The sequence below is a fragment of the Nansenia antarctica genome, assembly GCF_963989245.1.
Source record: "Nansenia antarctica genome assembly, chromosome: 1".
NCBI lineage: Eukaryota > Metazoa > Chordata > Actinopteri > Argentiniformes > Microstomatidae > Nansenia > Nansenia antarctica.
The window spans coordinates 96,520,207-96,539,831 of NC_137674.1; the positions used below are offsets into that span (position 1 = coordinate 96,520,207).

At 44.2% G+C, this 19,625-nt stretch overlaps 3 protein-coding genes across 3 annotated transcripts in view; 2 read left to right on the top strand and 1 right to left on the bottom strand.

The window, feature by feature from the left end:
- Nucleotides 1-218: 218 nt before the first annotated feature.
- LOC308154831 (kelch domain-containing protein 10-like) lies at nt 219-1,304 on the top strand (the record flags this gene model as incomplete). The annotated part of the gene is made up of 1 exon (XM_080528049.1): nt 219-1,304. The coding sequence occupies one exon, from the start codon at nt 219-221 to the stop codon at nt 1,302-1,304; it is 1,086 nt and encodes a 361-aa protein (XP_080384175.1).
- A 5,406-nt stretch (nt 1,305-6,710) lies between these two features.
- ptgs2b (prostaglandin-endoperoxide synthase 2b) lies at nt 6,711-11,545 on the bottom strand (the record flags this gene model as incomplete). The annotated part of the gene is made up of 10 exons (XM_080528059.1): nt 6,711-7,123; nt 8,028-8,175; nt 8,399-8,685; nt 9,072-9,318; nt 9,442-9,525; nt 9,916-10,097; nt 10,689-10,832; nt 10,969-11,112; nt 11,229-11,345; nt 11,542-11,545. 10 exons carry the CDS (start codon nt 11,543-11,545, stop codon nt 6,711-6,713), a joined length of 1,770 nt encoding a protein of 589 aa, XP_080384185.1.
- A 3,400-nt stretch (nt 11,546-14,945) lies between these two features.
- The window catches only part of pla2g4ab (phospholipase A2, group IVAb (cytosolic, calcium-dependent)), a gene marked incomplete at both ends in the record, with an annotated part of 14,480 nt that continues 9,800 nt past the window's right edge, over nt 14,946-19,625 (top strand). Inside the window, 6 exons of the mRNA XM_080550441.1 lie at nt 14,946-14,978; nt 15,915-15,996; nt 16,288-16,436; nt 16,807-16,920; nt 17,557-17,594; nt 18,580-18,724. Coding sequence (XP_080406567.1) covers nt 14,946-14,978; nt 15,915-15,996; nt 16,288-16,436; nt 16,807-16,920; nt 17,557-17,594; nt 18,580-18,724 — 561 coding nt within the window. The remainder of the gene's footprint in view (nt 14,979-15,914; nt 15,997-16,287; nt 16,437-16,806; nt 16,921-17,556; nt 17,595-18,579; nt 18,725-19,625) is intronic.

The following is a 19,625-nucleotide window of genomic DNA, read 5'->3' on the forward strand; positions in this document are numbered from 1 at the left end:
CCAATGCAAACTGTAAATAGAGCATCTAGGTTGCTAGGCAATGAACGGGGGGGGGGGGGCGCTCTCTGATTGGTCCGTAGATGCACAGCCCGGCGTGCATTTTTCGAATGTTTTCGAGTGTTCATATTTGTCATTAGTATTTGTATTAGTAGGATTCTGTCTAGATTTTATGTAACGTTTTTTTTCTTTTCGGTTGACTTCAAGGATCTGGGGAAACGATGGAGGACCAGCTGAATAGATTCGAGAAGCTGTCAGCAGAGCCTCCTCTCCGAGTAGCAGGTACTCCTCTCCGAGTAGCGCGGAGCGGCCACCGCTGCGTGGCAGACAACACCAACCTGTACGAGTTCGGAGGGTACAACCCCGACTACGACGAGTTCAGGGAGCTGTGGAGGTACCACTTCGCCACGAGCACCTGGCAACAGATCCGCACAGAGGGCTACATGCCCAAGGAGCTGGCCTCCATGTCAGCCGTTCTGCACGGCAACAACCTGTTCGTATTCGGAGGCGCCGGGATCGGTGGGAACGACGTCCACGTCTGCAACGTCAAGTACAAGCGGTGGTCGCTGCTCAACTGCCGAGGGAAGAAGCCCGACAGAATATACGGACAGGCCATGGCCATCGTTAACGGCTTCCTATATGTGTTTGGAGGAACCCCAGGGTACAACTACAGCACAGACCTGCACAGGCTGGACCTGACCACCAGGGAGTGGATCCACCTCAAGCCCAACAACCCCCTGCCGGGGGGACGGCAAAGGTATGAGACGGCACACGACGGACAGAGGATCTACATCCTGGGAGGGGGGGTGGCCTCCTGGACGTCCTACCCTCTGGACACGATTCATGCCTACAACCTGGAGACCAACTCGTGGGAAGAGATCGCCACCAAGCCTCATGATCAAATAGGGTACCCGGCCCCTAGGAGAAGTCACAGCTGTGTGCAGATGAGAAACGACGTGTTCCTGTGCGGCGGGTACAACGAGGGGCTGATCCTGGCGGACCTGTGGAAGATGAACCTGCAGACGTTCCAGTGGACCAGACTGCCGGCGGTGATGCCGGAGCCCGCCTACTTCCACCGTGCCGCCGTCACCCCGGCTGGCTGCATGTACATCCACGGTGGCATGGTGAACAACATCCACGAGAGATTTCGGACCGGCTCATTGTTTAAGATCTGGCTGGCCGTGCCCAGCCTGCTGGAGCTGTGCTGGGAGCGGCTGCTGAAGGCCTCCCCCCACCTGGCCCGGCTCTCCACCGTGCAGCTGCTCAACCTCGGCCTCACACAGGAACTCATAGAGCGCTTGAAATAGGGGAACGGACGGACGGACGGACAGGGAGGGAGGGAGGGAGGGAGGGACGGACAGAGAGACGGACGGGATGGGAGGAGAGGGAGGGAGGGAGGGAGGGACGGACAGAGAGACGGACGGGATGGGAGGAGAGGGAGGGAGGGAGGGAGGGACGGACAGAGAGACGGACGGGATGGGAGGAGAGAGAGGGAGGGAGGGAGGGACGGAGGGAGGGACGGACGGACAGAGAGACGGACGGGATGGGAGGAGAGGGAGGGAGAGGAGAGGAGAGGAGAGGAGAGGAGAGGAGAGGTTGGAGGGAGAGCAAAGGATCTCTTTTGAAGAACAGAAGTGTTCTTCTGCCTACGTAGCCCCGCCTTAAAACCAAAAACAATGGGATGCCTTTTTTTCCCCTTTTGTGTTTGTGTTTGCACTTCTGATGATGATGATGATGATATTTTTAAAGAGAAAAAAAACAAGTGGAATGTTTCATTTATAATAAATGAGACCATCAAATGAAACGATCGTGGGCCAGTGTTACTTGGCCTGATGTCGTTCTCACACGAGTGACTACATATCCCACTATGCACCTCGGTTGTCGAGAGGGAAAATGGCGGCAGTGTTGCTGATTGATTGATTGATTGAAAACTTTATTAGAAGATTTGCAGAAGTAGGTACATGAAAGTACATATTACATACAAGGTCAACTAACAGGATAAAAACCCAAGAAAGCCACTGGCTTATTTCAATTGGGGTCCTTGAAACGACGTGTTCCTGTGCGGCGGGTACAACGAGGGGCTGATCCTGGCGGACCTGTGGAAGATGAACCTGCAGACGTTCCAGTGGACCAGACTGCCGGCGGTGATGCCGGAGCCCGCCTACTTCCACCGTGCCGCCGCTGCTGCAGGTGTTGGAGCGGTCAGAGATAACCAAACTCCCCAAAGCTGTTCAAAATAAACTCGAAAAGATTCTTTCTGATCAGCAATATGAGATCGATTCTCTGAAAGCACAACAGGAGCAATTCAGGGTTGACAGCGGTAAGATTTGACTGAGTATAGCTACTTCAATGCAGATAGCTAGCAGATAGCCAACATCTCATGGCTAGTTAGTTAGCTAGCTAGCTAGCTAGCTTACATGGAATGGAATGGACTTTATTTGTCATTGCTACAGTACAGGTACCAAACAACGAAATTTAGGAGGGGTGGCTCCCCTGGTGTTAGGAAAGGGATTTTGTTTTTTTTTTTTTTGTTTTGAAAAAGCATAAAATCACAAGAAGGTAAGGAGCTGGTTTACATCAATAAAGGCTATGTACACAATCCACTGTACTATACTGCACAGATAGTCAACTAGGGTTGTCATATTGCACAAAAGTATTTTTTCACGTTATTTTAAAGTGTCACAGTTTGCAGGCTTGAAATGTACATGTTTGTGCCTCAGCACTAGCTGCCATACAATCCGTCCGGACTGTCCTGGGCCCAGAACTTAGGCCTTTGCTGTGTTCAGGGCCTTGACGGCCCTGTGGTAGAAGCAGTTCTTCAGTCTGTTTGTCTTAGCGGCCGGGGTCCTGTACCTCCTGTTCGAGGGCAGCCTGATAAAGTGTACGTGCCCAGGGTGGGTCGGGTCCCTGGAGATCTTGGAGGCCTTCCTGAGACAGCGTGTGTTGTACAGCTCTTCCAGAGAGGGGAGGGGGGCGCCGGTGATCTTCTGTGCTGTTCTCACGACTCTCTGTAGCGCGTTTCTCTCCGCTGTTGTGCAGCTGTGGAACCAGTTGCAGATGCCGTAGGTGAGGATGCTCTCCACCGCGCCGTGGTAGAAGGCCACCAGTATTTCCTGCTTGTTGTGTTCTTTCCTGAGGCATCTCAGGGTGTATAGCCGCTGTTGTGCCCTCTTGATGGTGCCTTTTGTGTTGTCCTTCCAGGCCAGGTCATCCCGCATGTGATGTCCCAGGAATCGGAGGGTTGAGACTCTCTCCACGCTCTCTCCGTCGATGAGCAGGGGCTGGATCTGTTAATGGCTGTGATTAAATGCAATGTGGATATAATGGTACTTTTTTCACCAAATAGCAATCATGACTAACAACTTGACTGTATGTAGCCCAGCAACACAGCCATGGCATTAGCAGGCAGCTTGCCTGTCGTCTTTGGGGACTACCTGGTGATTGACAGTGACTTAGCTTGGTGACTTGACTCTTGTCACTCTTGCAGAACAACAATTCTTTGAGAAAGTGAAACGACTCGAGCAAAGCCAGGAAGAGTTTGTGTCCCTGGCTGAGGAACACCATAAACTGAAAGAGGAGTTCACCAAGCTTGGTAAGTGTGGAGTGTGGTTGATCCTAGTTCAACTGCTGCTAATGGCCTTTCATTAGACTGCCCCTTCTTCTTCATCAAGCTACTTTACGTTGTGTCTTTGTTGTACATGTCCTCGTATTCATTAGATGAAGAACTCAAGAGCCTACGGGACAGGAACAAAGAATATGAATGTGTCCAAGAAAGGTTGTCATCTGAACAGGTGAGGCATATTTTTGTCTTGGTAGTGTGGAGTGTGGGTGTTATTGTTTATAACCAATGGTATGGCTTAATATAGATAACTCATACATGTCTCATGTATACCATAGTGTTTCCCATTAAAACGGTAGTGTTTTCCATTTAGCACATCAGTGAAATGATTCGATTTTGTGAAAAGTTAAAATGGTTTTGAAGGCAAAGTGTCATTTTGCAAGAGATGTGTTGGATTTTGAATTTTGTGTGCGTATTTCTGTGGTTTGTGTGTAGGGTTCAGAGAAAATTAGGTTTTTCTTCAGGAAATGTGTGAAAAACTTTAACTGTCCTGCTGTTGTCTGTTTGTAACAGTTTAACTCTCCTGTTGTTGTCTGTTTGTAACAGTTTAACTGTCCTGCTGTTGTCTGTTTGTAACAGTTAAACTATCCTGCTGTTGTCTGTAACAGGACCTGTGAGACCATGCCTTCCCCTACTCAGAGCCTGCAGCTCACCTGGCAATGTAAAGCACCACAGACCTCTCTGTTGTAGCTTCTGCTGTGACTGTGTCAAGTCTATAAGTTGCTTTTATAGTGTGATACTGTATATCCCCTGGCTTTTATCTGTGTGTGTCTATGTGTATATTTGTTGAATGGTTGTTATTGCTGTTTTTTACTCTGACTGCACTACAAATCTCGCAATATTGTTCCTGGACATTTGCATTTGTTTATCTGAGATCAGAAAAATGTTGTTCAAAAATGTTGTTCATTTCTAAACTGAAAATGATTGAGGCCCACACACAGTCATACAGCAGTTTTTGTTTGTTTGTTTTTAATGATTTTTAAAGGATTCTGTTTGCTTCTGTACAATCTGCCTTTACTCCTGTTCCATTTCTTCTACCTAATTGGTTGGAATTGGTGGACAGATTATGTACATGTTTGCCTGTGTCTGATTTTTTAATCAACTTTTTATGTTCTCCAAACTGTAGCCAAATCATTTTTTTGAACCTTTTGAAAGCCTTTTAGAAGAAAGTTGAGCTGTTTTTTGATAGGACACAATGTATTTTAGGTCTTGGACCAAATGTTGATGTTTTGTCAGCTTGTATATTGCTACTGTCACAAACCATTATACTGTATGTGATACAGTCAACTAGGCTATTCAAGAATTGGTCCAAGAATTCATTACATAAGACAAGTGTCTTCTTCTTACATATTTGGTTTTCTGAACTCTTGTCTGTAATGATTCCTCTGAACTCGTCCAGATGTTTTGCATTGCATTTGGTCGCTACTGAACCAACTCTAACTATTTAGGACCCCGTTGATACTGTAAAAATACATTACAGGCCAAATATTTCTCCTTTTTGTAGACACACACACACCTGCATGTCTTTTAAGTTGTCGAAAACAAGTAGGGCTAGCTTACATCGTTTAGATTTGTTGGTGTCCAGAATATGTATGTTGAGCGATGGTTAATGTTTGTGTGTTCTGTGTATATGATTGTAAGATTGCATTTCTACAGATTCTATCCTAGAAAGATGTTTGTTGTTTTTGGAAGATCGTGTCATGGTATTGTTCAAATGTGCGGTCACCTTAATCTATGTAGCAAAGACGTTTTGCAGTTGTTAGGCACAGTTATCTGGCCTTGTTTATTTGTAAATGTGAATTGAATATACCTGCAGACAAGGCCTTATGGGTAGATAGTGCATCAATCCATGACTGTTCACAGGCACACACGCAGCCATATGTACAAACAGGAGTAAACATTAGCTAAATGTAAGTGGGTCTATACTATCCAAGAGGTAAAATCTATTAATTTCCTTATTGTTGCACTGGTTTTAACTCTTCTCAAGTGCCTTTTATATGACGTCCACGGTCTGAAAGCACTTCTAAAAGATCTGTATATGAGAAACCGTAGGTTTATGGACCTTTTTGGCCGCTTAATGACTTTGAAGGGTAGGGTTAGGGTAGGGTTAACCCTGTTATGGACAATAAAGAGATTCCACATGCAATCCACATTTTCTGTACCTTTTCAAACCAGTGGGATTATTGTAGAAGTTCCTTTGCCATTCTCAGTGATTACTGCACATGTGTAGAGACGAGTGAGTGAGATTTTGTCAACGTTTTTATTAAATCAGCTCAAATACCAAACTACGTCAATACTTTAAGGGTTGGTTTAGTTATAAAACATGGCTGTGCAAAAAAGACCATAACTAAGGAGACCACAGTACAGAGTTAGTTATGTATGACCTTACTTGACATAATAACAGTAAACAAGAGGCTGCAGGGCAGCTCCAAGGTAGAATGTAGTTTAAGTGGAATGCACAAATCAGACTGTAAACAAAGTTTGTTAAATTCAAGTATCAGTTGTTAAACAAATTAATATGACATATAAAACAAATTCCCAGTGCTATTTTCTGAGGTCATAACCAGAACAACATAAATTAGATTAGTTGTTAGAATAAATGTGTCACATTCTAATCTTTTGGTCCTCATATCGGGATCCGATGTAATGATCAGACTTTTCTTTCGAAAAATGTGAATAAATGTCCGCGTTGTTGAAAATCAATGACACATCGCTAGTCAACTAACACAGCTTGTTCCGTGAGCCTGCTAACAATGTAAAGTAGTGTTCTAGTTAACTAGGTAGCAGTGGGGATTACTCACTTGACTAGCGAGTTTGTGTTGTGATTCTCAACAACGTTGAAACGTAGTTCTGTGTTTCAAAAGAAAAGTCTGAACATTTTGATTGGTTGGCTGACATGTGGACCAAATGATCAGACTGCGTCACAAATACAAAATAAGACAAGATGAGGACTTATTTTCTTGCAGTAATTTGACACACGTACCGTACAAAAGACATTTAAAAAAATCTTCAGTGTAATAAATAGAATAATTAAAATAGAATAATAAATAAACAATAAATAAATAAATTAAAAAGCTAAATCTGCTGACTTCCGTCAGAGCTCAGAAGTCCTTTCTTTTAGAATGACAGTGGGGTTGACCTCGTTACTCCCGGAATGCGCTGCGCTGGAGTTGATAGTGAACGACCCTGCGTCTTTTACATTGGGCACATGAAAGGACGCCATAGGGCAGGGGCCCTTGACGTTGTTGCACACCAGCCTCTGTAGGGAAGCGGTGTTGACGATATCGAAGCCCACGCTCCCCCCGAAGGTGCTGGGCTTCCAGTACTCTGGCGAGCAAATGGCGTTTCCCATGAGGCCTTTCAAGGAGTAGGGGGCGCCCATCTCGACCATGGTCTCCCCGAAGATGGCGTTGGGTCTGGGTTTCTCCACCAGAAGGCCGGGGTAGAGCTCCACGGCATCCACGTGTTCATACATCTCCTCCAGAATAGCAGCCATCTCCTCTTCTCCTGAAACACACAAACAAGGAAAGAGAGATGGGGTTTAGTTAAGTTATTCTCAATGCTTCTGCAAACGTGGGCCTAACCAATAACCATCCACTGATGTTATCAGTTTACAGACAAGTTGTGCTCTTCCTCCTCTACACTCAACACATTCAGACAGGCAGAGTGGAAACAAGCCACTTGAATAAAGTCCTCCAAACCTATTGAACTAAATTATTACTGTTCTGACATACACTCTCTCTTTCCGTACCACACACACACAGACACACACGGACACACACACACACTCTCTCTCTCTCTCTCTCTCTCTCTCTCTCTCTCTCTCTCTCTCTCTCTCTCTCTCTCTCCTCTCATTAATCCTCTTCCCAAAGAATTCATATTCCGGTGGCTGAGGCTGCGCAGAGCAGTCGACCTCCCAGAATGCTGTGTGTTTACAGTACGTCCAGCTCACTGCCATTACAAACTGCTTACACTAGCTGAAGCTCAAGTGCACATCTGTTTGCCGGCGGCCTCACAAAAGTTCCAAACTGTTCCGCTATCAAACTCCACAGGGACTATACTGTACCTGTTCAGACCAGTTTGATTTATTTTCTTCACACCTTTCTCACCGTTTTTTTTTCTAATATGTCAGTTCAGGTAATGTCTTGTATTCATGTAAAGCCTTAGCCAGAGACAGTATGAGTTACATAATTTGTCCCACACTCCACCAGTTGCACTGGTCTCTTAATTCCCTGCAGGTTATCCTGTAAACCTTACCTCGATCGTCATTCATATTGTTCTAAAAATATGACTCAATAAGAATGCTTAGGATGATCACTGCTTATGTCATAGTAATTTTGGAACCCCAAAATCTCAGCTCTTGATGTCTGACTTAGTGAGACTGATGCTGTTACTGATGTCTCCGTCTCACCTGTGAGGTCTTGGAAGGAGCTGTAGGGCTTCATGGAGAAGCGTTTCCTGTAGGCGTTGAGGGACTGGTAGCGCATCTTCCTGCTGTTCTCGATGGACTTCACGACCACGTAGGTAACTGCAGGAGGGACATTACGACCTCCGGCAACCTGGCGATGGATGAGAGGAGAGAACAGGTCAGTCAACCAAACTAAGATGTCAAAATCGTAATGCTGTCACCATGATGGGACCATTTACTGTACAATTTTAAATCAACATCTAACTCATAACTTGATTAACTAATTACACTCCCTATCTATCTATCTATCTATCTATATATCTATCTATCTATCTATCCCATCCCTAGACCCAATGTATCTCCAGAGCTCTTACCCGTCCAGCGATCTGCTTGGTGAAGGAGTCCACCAGGTGGTTGATCCCATGCTCCGTCACCACAGAGGTGTTGAAGACGAACTGCTTGTAACTGTACACTTGCTCCTGGATGTGGAAGGCCTCGGGCATCAGCGGGTGCCAGTGGTACAGGGTGTTGAACTCCGACGCGATGCGGTTCTGGTACTGGAAGCGCTCTTTGATGAGAAGCTCGGGGTCGAACTTCAGCTTGAAGTTGTAGCCACTCAGGTGCTGCACATAGTCCTCGATCACTATCTTTATAGTCTCACCTATAGGGGGGGGGGGGTTCATTTAGAGCTTTTGTTCGATTGATGACATTTATACAGGTTGTCCCATTAGGACATAATCTCTGTATATTATTAAATTAAAAGTAAAATGCATGTGCGATCCCAGATTGGCCCTTTAATTGACATGTTCCCATTGCTGACACAAACAACAGCTACTGTCAGAATTTGCTGTATGAATACATGTGGAGAGCACCACGTCCCCTGGTAAACACCATTGGAAAAGACGTGAAAGCACACAGAACTGCAACTGTGTTTCCATATTGGTTTATTTGGTCAAAATTGAATAGATTAGCTAGATTGGATCTGTCCACCATGTTGGAAATTATTATATGATAATATAATGATAATGAGCCTCTCCCTTAACTCACCAATCAGGATGAGGCGTGCGGTCTGGAAGAACCTGTCATCGTCCCAGTCTGGATGGACCTCCTTCAAGACGTCACAAACACGGTTGTGTTCACGAAGCCAGAGGGTGGCATACATCATCAACCCGGGAACCAGTCCGAAGGCCTCGTGGCCGACAGCGAAGCGGTGCGACTCGGGAACGTGGGGAGGGTAGTGCATCTCAGCTCCGACCTCCTTCATTGTCGGGGGGTACACCTCACCATCCAGCACCTACAGAGGGAAGAGCGAGAAGAGGGGGGACGTCAGACAGCTAACACCTACTATACGGTTCAGTGGTATCCAGCATTTCAAGTTTTTGGACTGTTCGAAAAACATTTGTTCAGTTAACTGTACCTGATACTTCAGCTTGCCGTCCTTGAAGAGCCTGAGTTTGTATTGTCTCTCCAGGTTCTCGCCGTAGACATGGCCTAGGTCCACCTGGAAAACAAACAATATTCAAATAAGTCACATTCATAGCTAAATTCCATATTACTGTGAGCTCTATTTCTCTATATGGTTGAAATCATGCTGTGTACAGGACAGTATGTCGTGACGTTAGAATTATAAGGTTCTATCTCCATTTTTGTCAAAATTGAGTTTTTTACATAATCTGATCCATTAGGTGTTTATTAATGCCTGTGTGGTGTTATTTTAAAAATGTTGACATTTGAGTTAGTAATTAATAAAATACAACGGTTCCATCTCACAGAACATAATGGAATGTAAAAACTTTGAAGCTCAATATCTCTGAACTACCCTAAACGGAGATAGAACCTAATAATTCTAAGCTCACGGTGTGGAGTTGTGTGTGACCATGCTCTGGCTTACCCCATGGCCTTTGGCTGTCGTGAAGGCAGGGCCCTTCTTCATGTCTGATTTGAAGAACTGGTGGGTGAAATGCTGGGCGAAGAAGGCGAACATCAGGCTGGACCCCTGGGGGTCGGGGATGAACTTCCTCCTGATCAGGAGTTTCTCTACCAGCAGGTTAGCGTCAGGCAACACCTTGGGTCCTGGGAAATCAACCGTTTGTTTTTTGTTAGAAAGGCTCACATACACTTTTAGTTTTTTTTATCAAGACGGTGTTTGTCTTTAGATTTTGCAATAGAACGACCTGAGCCTATTATCTGTGCTGCCCAAGCACTCCTCAAAGTGGTCACAGTGACATGGACAGAGTTTGAGTCATAGAGTAATACAGTAGTGTATTATCAGCCAAAAAATCAACACAACGCACAAATGTGTTCAAATAAAACGCACCCATTGTGAAATCTAATTCCTTAGGTGTAGTACTACTAGTGTAATCATTAACCTCATGAATAATAGTTTGGCTCACAATTTTCTTCCCAAAAGAGTTCCCAGGAGAGGCTGGTGGAGGTAGAAATTGGAGGACGGACTCATTGTAATGCATGAAATGGAATAAGGAATGGTATCAACACACGTTGATACACAAACACGTCCTCTGGTTTCTACCTGTCTCCTCCCCTGACTCAGCCATGCAGCCAGGACTACAGAGGCTGTTCTGCATGTGCATGACGTAACAGAGGTGAACAATCCTGTCAAAAAATCTGAGAGAACAGGTTTACAGAGATAGGAAGAGTGCTCACCTAATACTCCCATAGGGGTTGGGCAATCTTTGGACACTGGGGGAAGGGTGCGAGTGTAGTAAGAGAGGTTGGAATAGGCTTCCCAGCTTTTGTATTCATAGTCTGCATTGAAGGTGGGGGGGCTATCAATCAGATGGGAGCGTGCTAAAGAGAGAGAGTGGAAAAACAAAACATTAACACGATTCCAATAAACAGTCATTTATGTATGGATCTAATGAAGCATATTCTACTAGGTCTAATTGTATAAATATTGAAATAAAAAATATAGTTTAAAACTCACATGTCAACACATATTTCATGATAGCATCCCTGAGGAAAGAGATGCTGTTGATGATGTTCCAGAGGCCTTTGAAGTTGGTGAGGAGGTAATGCACGCTGTTGGGGGACGGCTTGAGGGTCACTTTGATCCACGTGAAGAATTCAGCTGTCAAATGAAAACAAGGGAAAAGTTCATTTAATGTTTAGAATGAAAACATACTCATCTTTCTAAGTTTCAGATTGTCAGTTTTGTCCGTTTTCATAGATCTTCATTTAACTTACGAGTAGTACAGTTTTGGCCATAAAATCCAGTCCGTGTGCAGTCGCACTCATACGCGTCGGCGCCCATTGCGGTACATACACCCCGGTTCTGGCATGGCTGGGAGCAGCAGAGATTACCTGCATAGACAACATTTGGGTCAGGTTACATAAATATGTCATAATTCAATAATTTCAATATAGCTTCAAGTTCTCATAAAAGCAAGCTGTCCAACGATTATGTATCCAAATCTTCTTTACGCACATAATTCGTTTTTAGATAAACTTTCAGAAGTGATTCGAGCACAATCTGTTGAGCACAAAATCAAAATCTTACACATATTCGCTTACCTGCTTCACAGACTAAAATGCCCAGGGACGCGAGTAAAACCGAAAATAATATGCTTCTGGTCATTCCAATGCCTTTCACCGATACTGCGACTCTTTAATCTTTCTCCTTCTCCTGAGGTGTCCAACTCGGAGGTTGTGAATGAACCTGTGAGATGAAGCCATGTGCATTTATACTTTTGAGCTGGTGACGTCCGTAAGCCCCTCCTGAAGTGACTCCTGTGTAGGCTTTGTCGGTCCATTGAGAGTGAGAGTGAAATTCTAAACGAGATTGAGAAACCGGCTAGTGGAAATTTCTAGTGACTCAAGATTTACATTCTGGTATTTTGCGCATATCATTTCAGATAATAATGGCCAATTAGTACAACCACTTATTCCACCAATAATATCTGAAGTAGCCTAACTATTTAAAAAAAAAGGAGCATATATAAAAATAAATATATTTATATTATATGTAATATATAATATTATATATATAATATAAATATATTTAATGCTTCATTAATTTGAAATGACGCAGAATGAAATGACGCACTACATGTGACATTTTTATGTGTCTGACATCTGTATGTGATGTCTTGTTTCAATCATATTATTTCATTCCATTATTCTATTTCATTACATTGCTAAGTAAAAAAATAAAATAATGTTTACCTTATATCTATCAACTAATATCTGCATAGAATGTGAAGACCTTTTTTTGGTTTGGGTGCATGGGAACTGATGCGCACAGTGTGATCTGAAGAGAGAGAGCATAATGTGGCCCAGGTCTATACATTCAAATGTGTTCCTTTCTCCCCAAATACATCTCAGATGCTCCGGCGATGATTGGTTTCGAAGCATCTCATGACTCATCTCCACTCCTGTCCAGTCAGTGTCCACTGTGATTCCAAGTCGCCTAGTCTTTGCGCGCCCTCGTGTGGGCGCCTGACGCACGGATACTGCGAGATCATCCAACCATCCGACCATTGGGAAACATCGTAAACACACGGAAGCAGAGCAGAGGCGCACTTGTGGAAATGCTCATGTACGGCCACCAAAGGAATTCAATTTCATACCGCTGCTGGCTCGGTGAAACTGTTCTCTGAGATTTCTGCAACCCACATTTTCTTCTTAAAGTAATCGTATCGATACAGTATATCGGATAATAATAAGTATTACTCAGATCAGATGCAAAACATACTGCACTTTTCTCAATGTTTCATATTTATTTGCTGTTAAAGTACACTTCCTATTCCTGAACGACTTCAGAGTTGCGGGTTGTGCGCGACGGGGTGTGTAGCCAGACGCGAGTCGTAGCGCCTCCTCCATCTCTCCGCTTACAGTGGAACCATATTTCTGCAGACTATGACACGTTTTCCAGGATTTATGAATTGATAGCCAACTCCTCTCAAGGTATGTGGACAACTATCATTCTTATATATTTTTTTATTTTAGTTTCGAACTTTTCTATGTCTATATTTTGATCGTGTATAATCGTCTATTATTTGGATACGACGGTGCGCTTTGTGATATACTAACTGTTGCTGTACACATTTGTGCAGCGTCTTGACTTGTTTTATTTTACTTAGCCTAGGTGGCGACTGTACAAAAACAATTCCTTTGTCGTATTGCGATACCAAATCATTCATAATTAAGCACATTCGCTGCAAGTTCGCTCGTCAGGGTCCCAAAACACATGACCTAACGCAAATCGTGAAGTTTACACGGCTTATGATTTTGGTAAATGTAGGCTACTGCAAGTTTACTTTTTGGTAAATGAGAGTTTTATTTTGTTTCTATTCGTTTTCATTAGCGTAGACGATATTGTTATTGTATTTGTATCATGTATCATTGGCCTATATGGCTACTATTTATACATCTTATCTCATGTATGGGTTATCATTTACTGACCGGCTTTTAATCCCCCAATGAGCGGAGAGAGAGTATATTACATGGTAATAACGCAAGTGTTACAACACGTGCTTCTAAACGTCATATTTATTATGCAATGGATTACTCAATCTGACATTTACCCATATTGAGCACTTGTGTGTTTTTGCAATGAGTTGACACAGCAGGCCTGAAATGTCTAATAGTAAGCCTACACTATGTGTTTAGTACAATTGTACGTGTTCTTATTTACAATAATTATGTCAGTAAGTTTAGAAGAGTGCGGTGTAACGCATGATGCCTCTGTGTCCCTGGCCAATCAACTAGCTTACTTTGTGTCATCAGAGGTAAAGTACACATGCTGGTCATCCCAGAGCCCAAATGGGCACATTCAGAACTTGGACCGTCCACTCGATCTACGTGACCAGCACTGCGAGCACACTCACACTACGTGCAGCTCCTCTGTGAAACGCCACGCTTTGTTAAACATCTGAGAGAACGCCTCAGTGACCTTGTGACGCTATCTACAGGAATACACGCGCACAGGCGCGCGCGCGCACACACACACACACACACACACACACACACACACACACACACACACACACACACACGCACACACACGCACACACACTTTCTAATCTTTAAAGCACACAAGGGTACCATGTTCCACACAATGAGTTTGATAAAAATAAAAAAAAGCTTTATCTACTACTAAGTACTACTACTACTACACTAGCACTGAGTCTCTGCTACCCATACTCCCATCCCCTGTTCTGAACTCTGTCTTTCTCTCTCTCTCTCTCTCTCTCTCTCTCTCTCTCTCTCTCTCTCTCTCTCTCTCTCTCTCTCTCTCTCTCATACACACACACACACACACACACACACACACACACACACACACACATAGAAAGAGAGAGAGAAAGAGAGAGAGAGCAGAGGCCTATCTTAGCCCTGTGGTTTTAGCACACTTCCCCTCGCCCCGGTCAGGCAGACTTCCCCTCGCCCTGGTCAGACACTCCGATGCTAACCATCTATCCAACAAGAGCAACTGTGAGCAAAATGTGGCTAACTGGATTTCAACAGAATAAACCTGGCTAGTGAAGATATCAGTTTAATCCCACACTACTACAAACACAGAAGAAGACATTAATGCCGTAATGTGTTAATTATTGACCTTTGCTACAAATGCAATAAATAATTTAACTGTATTTCTAGTGAGTGCGTTTTTTAAAAATCTTCCTATATGAGTTATATTAACCCTGCAACCAAATCATTTGGTAAGATTGAGTTAAGTATGCCATTACAACAATGTTACTTTCCACATTACCACCTCTAATGATGATGTTATAATATAACTTAATATATAACTTAATATATTCATATTGATCTAACTTATGGCTTCACAGTCTGCAAATGCTTCCCTGCTCTCCTGGGGGATCTTCCTGAGTTTAAGAACCCGTCTGACGTCTGGAAAGAAACCGTCCTGCAAGCTGAGACTGACTCTCCCGCCAGCCGACCATGTCTTCCGGAGACCCCTATCAGTACATCATTGTAAGTCCTGACATGTATAGTATTTGCCCGCGTGGGCTGTTGTCTTTGTGACCCCACCTTCACCATACAAACTTGGTAGAGCTGCTTGGTAATGGTAACAATTTAAATCTTTCACAGCAGTTATAAAAAGCCAATGAACCACTGGTGTACATTGAAACTCTCGCAGTCACACCCAGAAACCAGTTGTGTGTAGAGTTCTCAGAGACCCACTGTCATACTGTTTTCACTTTTTCCATGCACCACTCAGGATTTCACTTTATCATGCACCAAGATCTGAGAAAGAGAATTAGCACCCACCTTGCATGTAACCTCAGACCCTGGTGTGTGGGTGAGCATTATCGTGTTAATGTTCTTCAGTCGACAATCTCTTATCTTGTTTCGGTGTCAGTATCAGCCCATACATTTACGCTGAAGATACGGAGACGATTGGCCATCAGAGGAATGTTGATAAGAGAAAAAATCATAAACATACTCAATGTTTACAAATGGCTGTCTGGCAGATGAACCAAAACTGAAACCAGAACAAAGCAATACAAAAAGACAGTCAGTAAGGGAAGCTCTGAAGCTCTGAAGCAAGAAGAGAGTTGGGGAGAGTCACCAGAGATGAAAGGGACTCTCTCCTCGGTCTAATGTTTCATATACCTCAGAAGAGCCTCAATAATCGTGTCATCTACGATGCCAGTAAAGCTCATCTCCTAATACAGGAAACAACGTTCAATTTCCCCCGGCGCTCTTATATCGGTGTCAGTTTATCTATGTCCTTGTTAGTTCCATAAGCACAATAAATGAATACTGTACACACCGTCCCTCAGTAGTAGAACTATGATTCTATCAAATGCTGGTTAATGTTTGCAATGCTAGCCATGTCCATGTATAGTATGAGAATTGTCTAGGTGTGGGCTATTGTTCTCATGCCGTGTTTGTGTTGTATTGCAGGTAGAGCAACAGTTCTCACACAACTTCAAAGTGGTAGTGACACGGGCTGAGAATGTCACCAAGGGCGCACTGGGTGACCTCCGTGAGTATGACTACACCTGTTCTTCTGGGTGTTCCTCCTCCACAAATGACATTACTGTATCCTCGTCCACAAACAGTTATCTGTCATTTCTGCCTGTAAAAACAAAGAATTTATATTGAAGAATTCATTTATATTTATGGCATGATATGGAATTCTGTCAATTATACTGCAGGACTTGACAGGTTAAGTACTATGATTTGTGTCTGTACAGTATATAATGTGCATTAGTATGTAAGAGTGTGTGTACATGTGTGTTTATTAATACATCTTGATTTGTGTTTGTGGCTCCAGTGGACACTCCTGACCCCTATGTGGAGCTGTTCATCCCCACCGCTCCTGAGAGCAGGAAGAGGACACGGCATATAGACAATGACATCAACCCTGAATGGAACGAAACATTCACATTCATACTGGACCCAAACCAGGACAACGTCCTCGAGGTGAGTGATCAGACTATGTCGGTTCAGCCTCGTTTAAGTAGTTTTGCTCTCTGCTGCTCCCTTTGGTCACACTGCAAAAAAGCGTGAATACGCTACGTTTTTCGAATAGCAGCAATTGTGTTGTCCAGTGATTGACCACAACACAAGATTTTAGAAAGCATGTGGGCCGAAACAGCGTTCTTCACTAAATATTCTTTATTCCTTGATCACTACTGTTTTATCATTGCCATACAGCACTATTTTAAATCTCAAGTACTGGACCTTGACAGTATCCAGACTTATCAGCTTTGAGAATGACTGTGAGCAGGAGAAGTCATTTGATTGGTGGCATGATGTTTCTATGTTTGTTGGGGTTGTTCCACTCAATCAGTTAACGTTAATGGACGCTAATTATGTGATGGACGAGACACTGGGTACCGCGACGTACAACATCTCCAAGATCAAAGTGGGTCTGACGGAGACTGTGCCTTTACTCATCGGCAAAGTAAGACGTCCTTCCATCAGTTTGTTTGTCTGTCTGTTTGTCTGACTGTCTGTCTGTCTGTCTGTCTGTCTGTCTGTGTGTCGGTCCTGTGTGTCCTCTGTCTGTCCGTCTGTCTGTCTGTCTGTCTGTCTGTCTGTCTCACTGCCTGTCTGTCAGTATGTCTGTCTGCAATTTCACTGTTGTATCTGCAGGGTAAAGTCTGCATTTCAAAGACACCAGCTCTCACCAGATAGTAATTGACTGTTGATAGATTGCTCTCTCTCTGACGGAGGTTTAGGTAACCTCTCTTTCCCTACTGAATCGCTTGTCTGTCTCCCACTTCACATTCTCTCTTTCATCCACTTTTCTCTCTCACCCTCTCCTCCTTACTGTTCCCCCAACTCTCTCCCCCTCCCCTCCCTCTATCCACTCTCTCTCCCATTCCCTATTCCACTCTCTCTCCCTCCCTCCCTCCCTCTCTCCCTCACTCTCCCATTCTCTCTTCCCCTCTCGCTCACTCTCCCTCCCTCTTCCATTCTCTCCCTCCCCTCCCTCTCCCGGTGGATGGTGTATTGTATGATCCCAGGGTGTTTTGCTGTCAAAAGATGAATCAACGCTTTTCTAGCTTACAATAACCGCCTTGTGTTGTTTTGACAGGCAACCAATGTGTACTTAGAGATGACCCTGGAGGTGTGGTACGTATTCCCATCAGAACAGCTCATTTGTCTGTCAGTAGACATGCCGTGCTTCACCTCGCTGATGCTATCTGAAGCACTGTGGCTTCTAGGGGTGGGCATCGACGATCGATAATTGATCGATAAGGATCTTGGTCGATCACAAAATAAAACATTTGGTCGATCACAAATTTTTTTTTTTTTTTTTTTTTTTTTGTGATCGACCAAATGTTTTATTTTGTGATCGACCAAGATCCTTATCGATCAATTATCGATCAATTATCGATCGTCGATGCCCACCCCGCTTCCACGGTTCACCCAAAGGCCTTGCATGACATGCTAAAGACAAACACACAAGCTAATGATAGCCTTGAAGCTGTGGTGGCACAGGCTGGGGTATATGGTAGTCACAGGTTCAGCAAAGCACAGAGATTCTGTACTGCAGCAACTCACTCCAGGGCCATGACTAGCTCGGCTGTGTGATAACCTAGTATTAAAACTCTTAAGACTCTTCTATGTCTGTTTACGTCTACTGTACAGGTACGTGTACCGGACACGTTTTAGTGGGAAGGGCAGGACAATGCTTCACATTCCTGTAGGCTCAGTCATGAGGAGGTGGGAGGTGAGAGGTCAGAGGGGCACGGATGTTTGTCCAAGGATGTCTGTCTCAGCCTAGACCATTTTTATCAGATTTGGAGCCCAACTTACAGTAGCATCAGTCACAACTCACTCAACCAGTCTACAATACAGCCATGCCCTCTCACTGCCCCTTAGCACCACGGGAGGAGACCCCTGCAATTAGAGGCTGTTATGTAACGAGATGTTTTTTTAGTTTTTGTCTCATTTTGTGCTGTTTGTGTTCTTAGCTAATGGTATGAAATCTGCAGCCCATTCCATTCGGCATCTCTATTCATATATTTTTCAAAAATGTATTTTAATCAGAAACATGCCATGATGTCAGCCTATATGAAGCATTATAACCTCCTTCCTGTCCTGTGTCCCCCAGCACCAACCTGGACCTGCGGTTCAGCATGGCCCTGTGTGAGAAGGAGAAGCTGTTCAGGCAGACCCGGAGGGAGAAGGTCACGCTGGCCATCAAGAAGCTGCTGAGCGAGGAGAAGCCCCGCTGCCTCCCCAGCTGCCCTCAGGAGGTGGGCATAGCACGACACTGTGGTCCCATGCTTCTGAGAGGCCGAATGAAAAAGCCCAGTTGTTTCTTTCACTGTAACATTTTGAGCACATTTTAAATGTATGTATGTATTAGGATGCACTTCACCACGCCATACAACAGGGCAACATTATGAGTTAAAAAATGATTATGAATTAGATCTATGCAAAAGGAAGGAAGCAATTTCAATGCTTTAGAGTTCACAGACTAGAGCCGATATCAGCGAGCAACACCTTATGTATAAGTGCAAGTTCATAGGAATAGTTAGGTTCACACGTTCACATTTTGAGACCTCGAGCATTTGAACATGTGACTATAACCCTAACTTCCTCTTACCACGGAGGGAGAGTGTCTGCAGAGTGAGAAGCTCGAGTTGCTGCAACATTCCTTCTCTGGCATGGCTGTAGCGTAGCTTAGCTCTCTGCTGCCTCTGTGGTTTTGGCCCGACGCCCCTGGATGTGCACTCTCACCTCTGGGCTAGGACCAGCCCGTGTGCTCACACAGTCCAGACGCTCAGAGCTCACTCTGCTGTTCCACATTCCATTTGGGCCTAGTCAACCAACACTCCAACATTCCACAACACACACACACACACACACACACACAGACACACGTATGATGACTCTCATGGACTATCTCTCTCTTTCCCTCTCTCTGTCACAGAGATTAGAATAGCTCTAGTAAGAATTCCACTGACAAGGCTGTGGCTATGGCTATAGTTCAATAACACTGAAAAGACTGCTGTATGAAAGGCCTAGAAAGTATTCAGTGAGAAAGAGTGATGCAACAACAACAGTCATGGAAAGTTATGTAACTGCAACAAGCCAATGGGCCTTGGTGATCATGATCATATCATTCAAAGGCAGAACTCCTCCACAATCCTA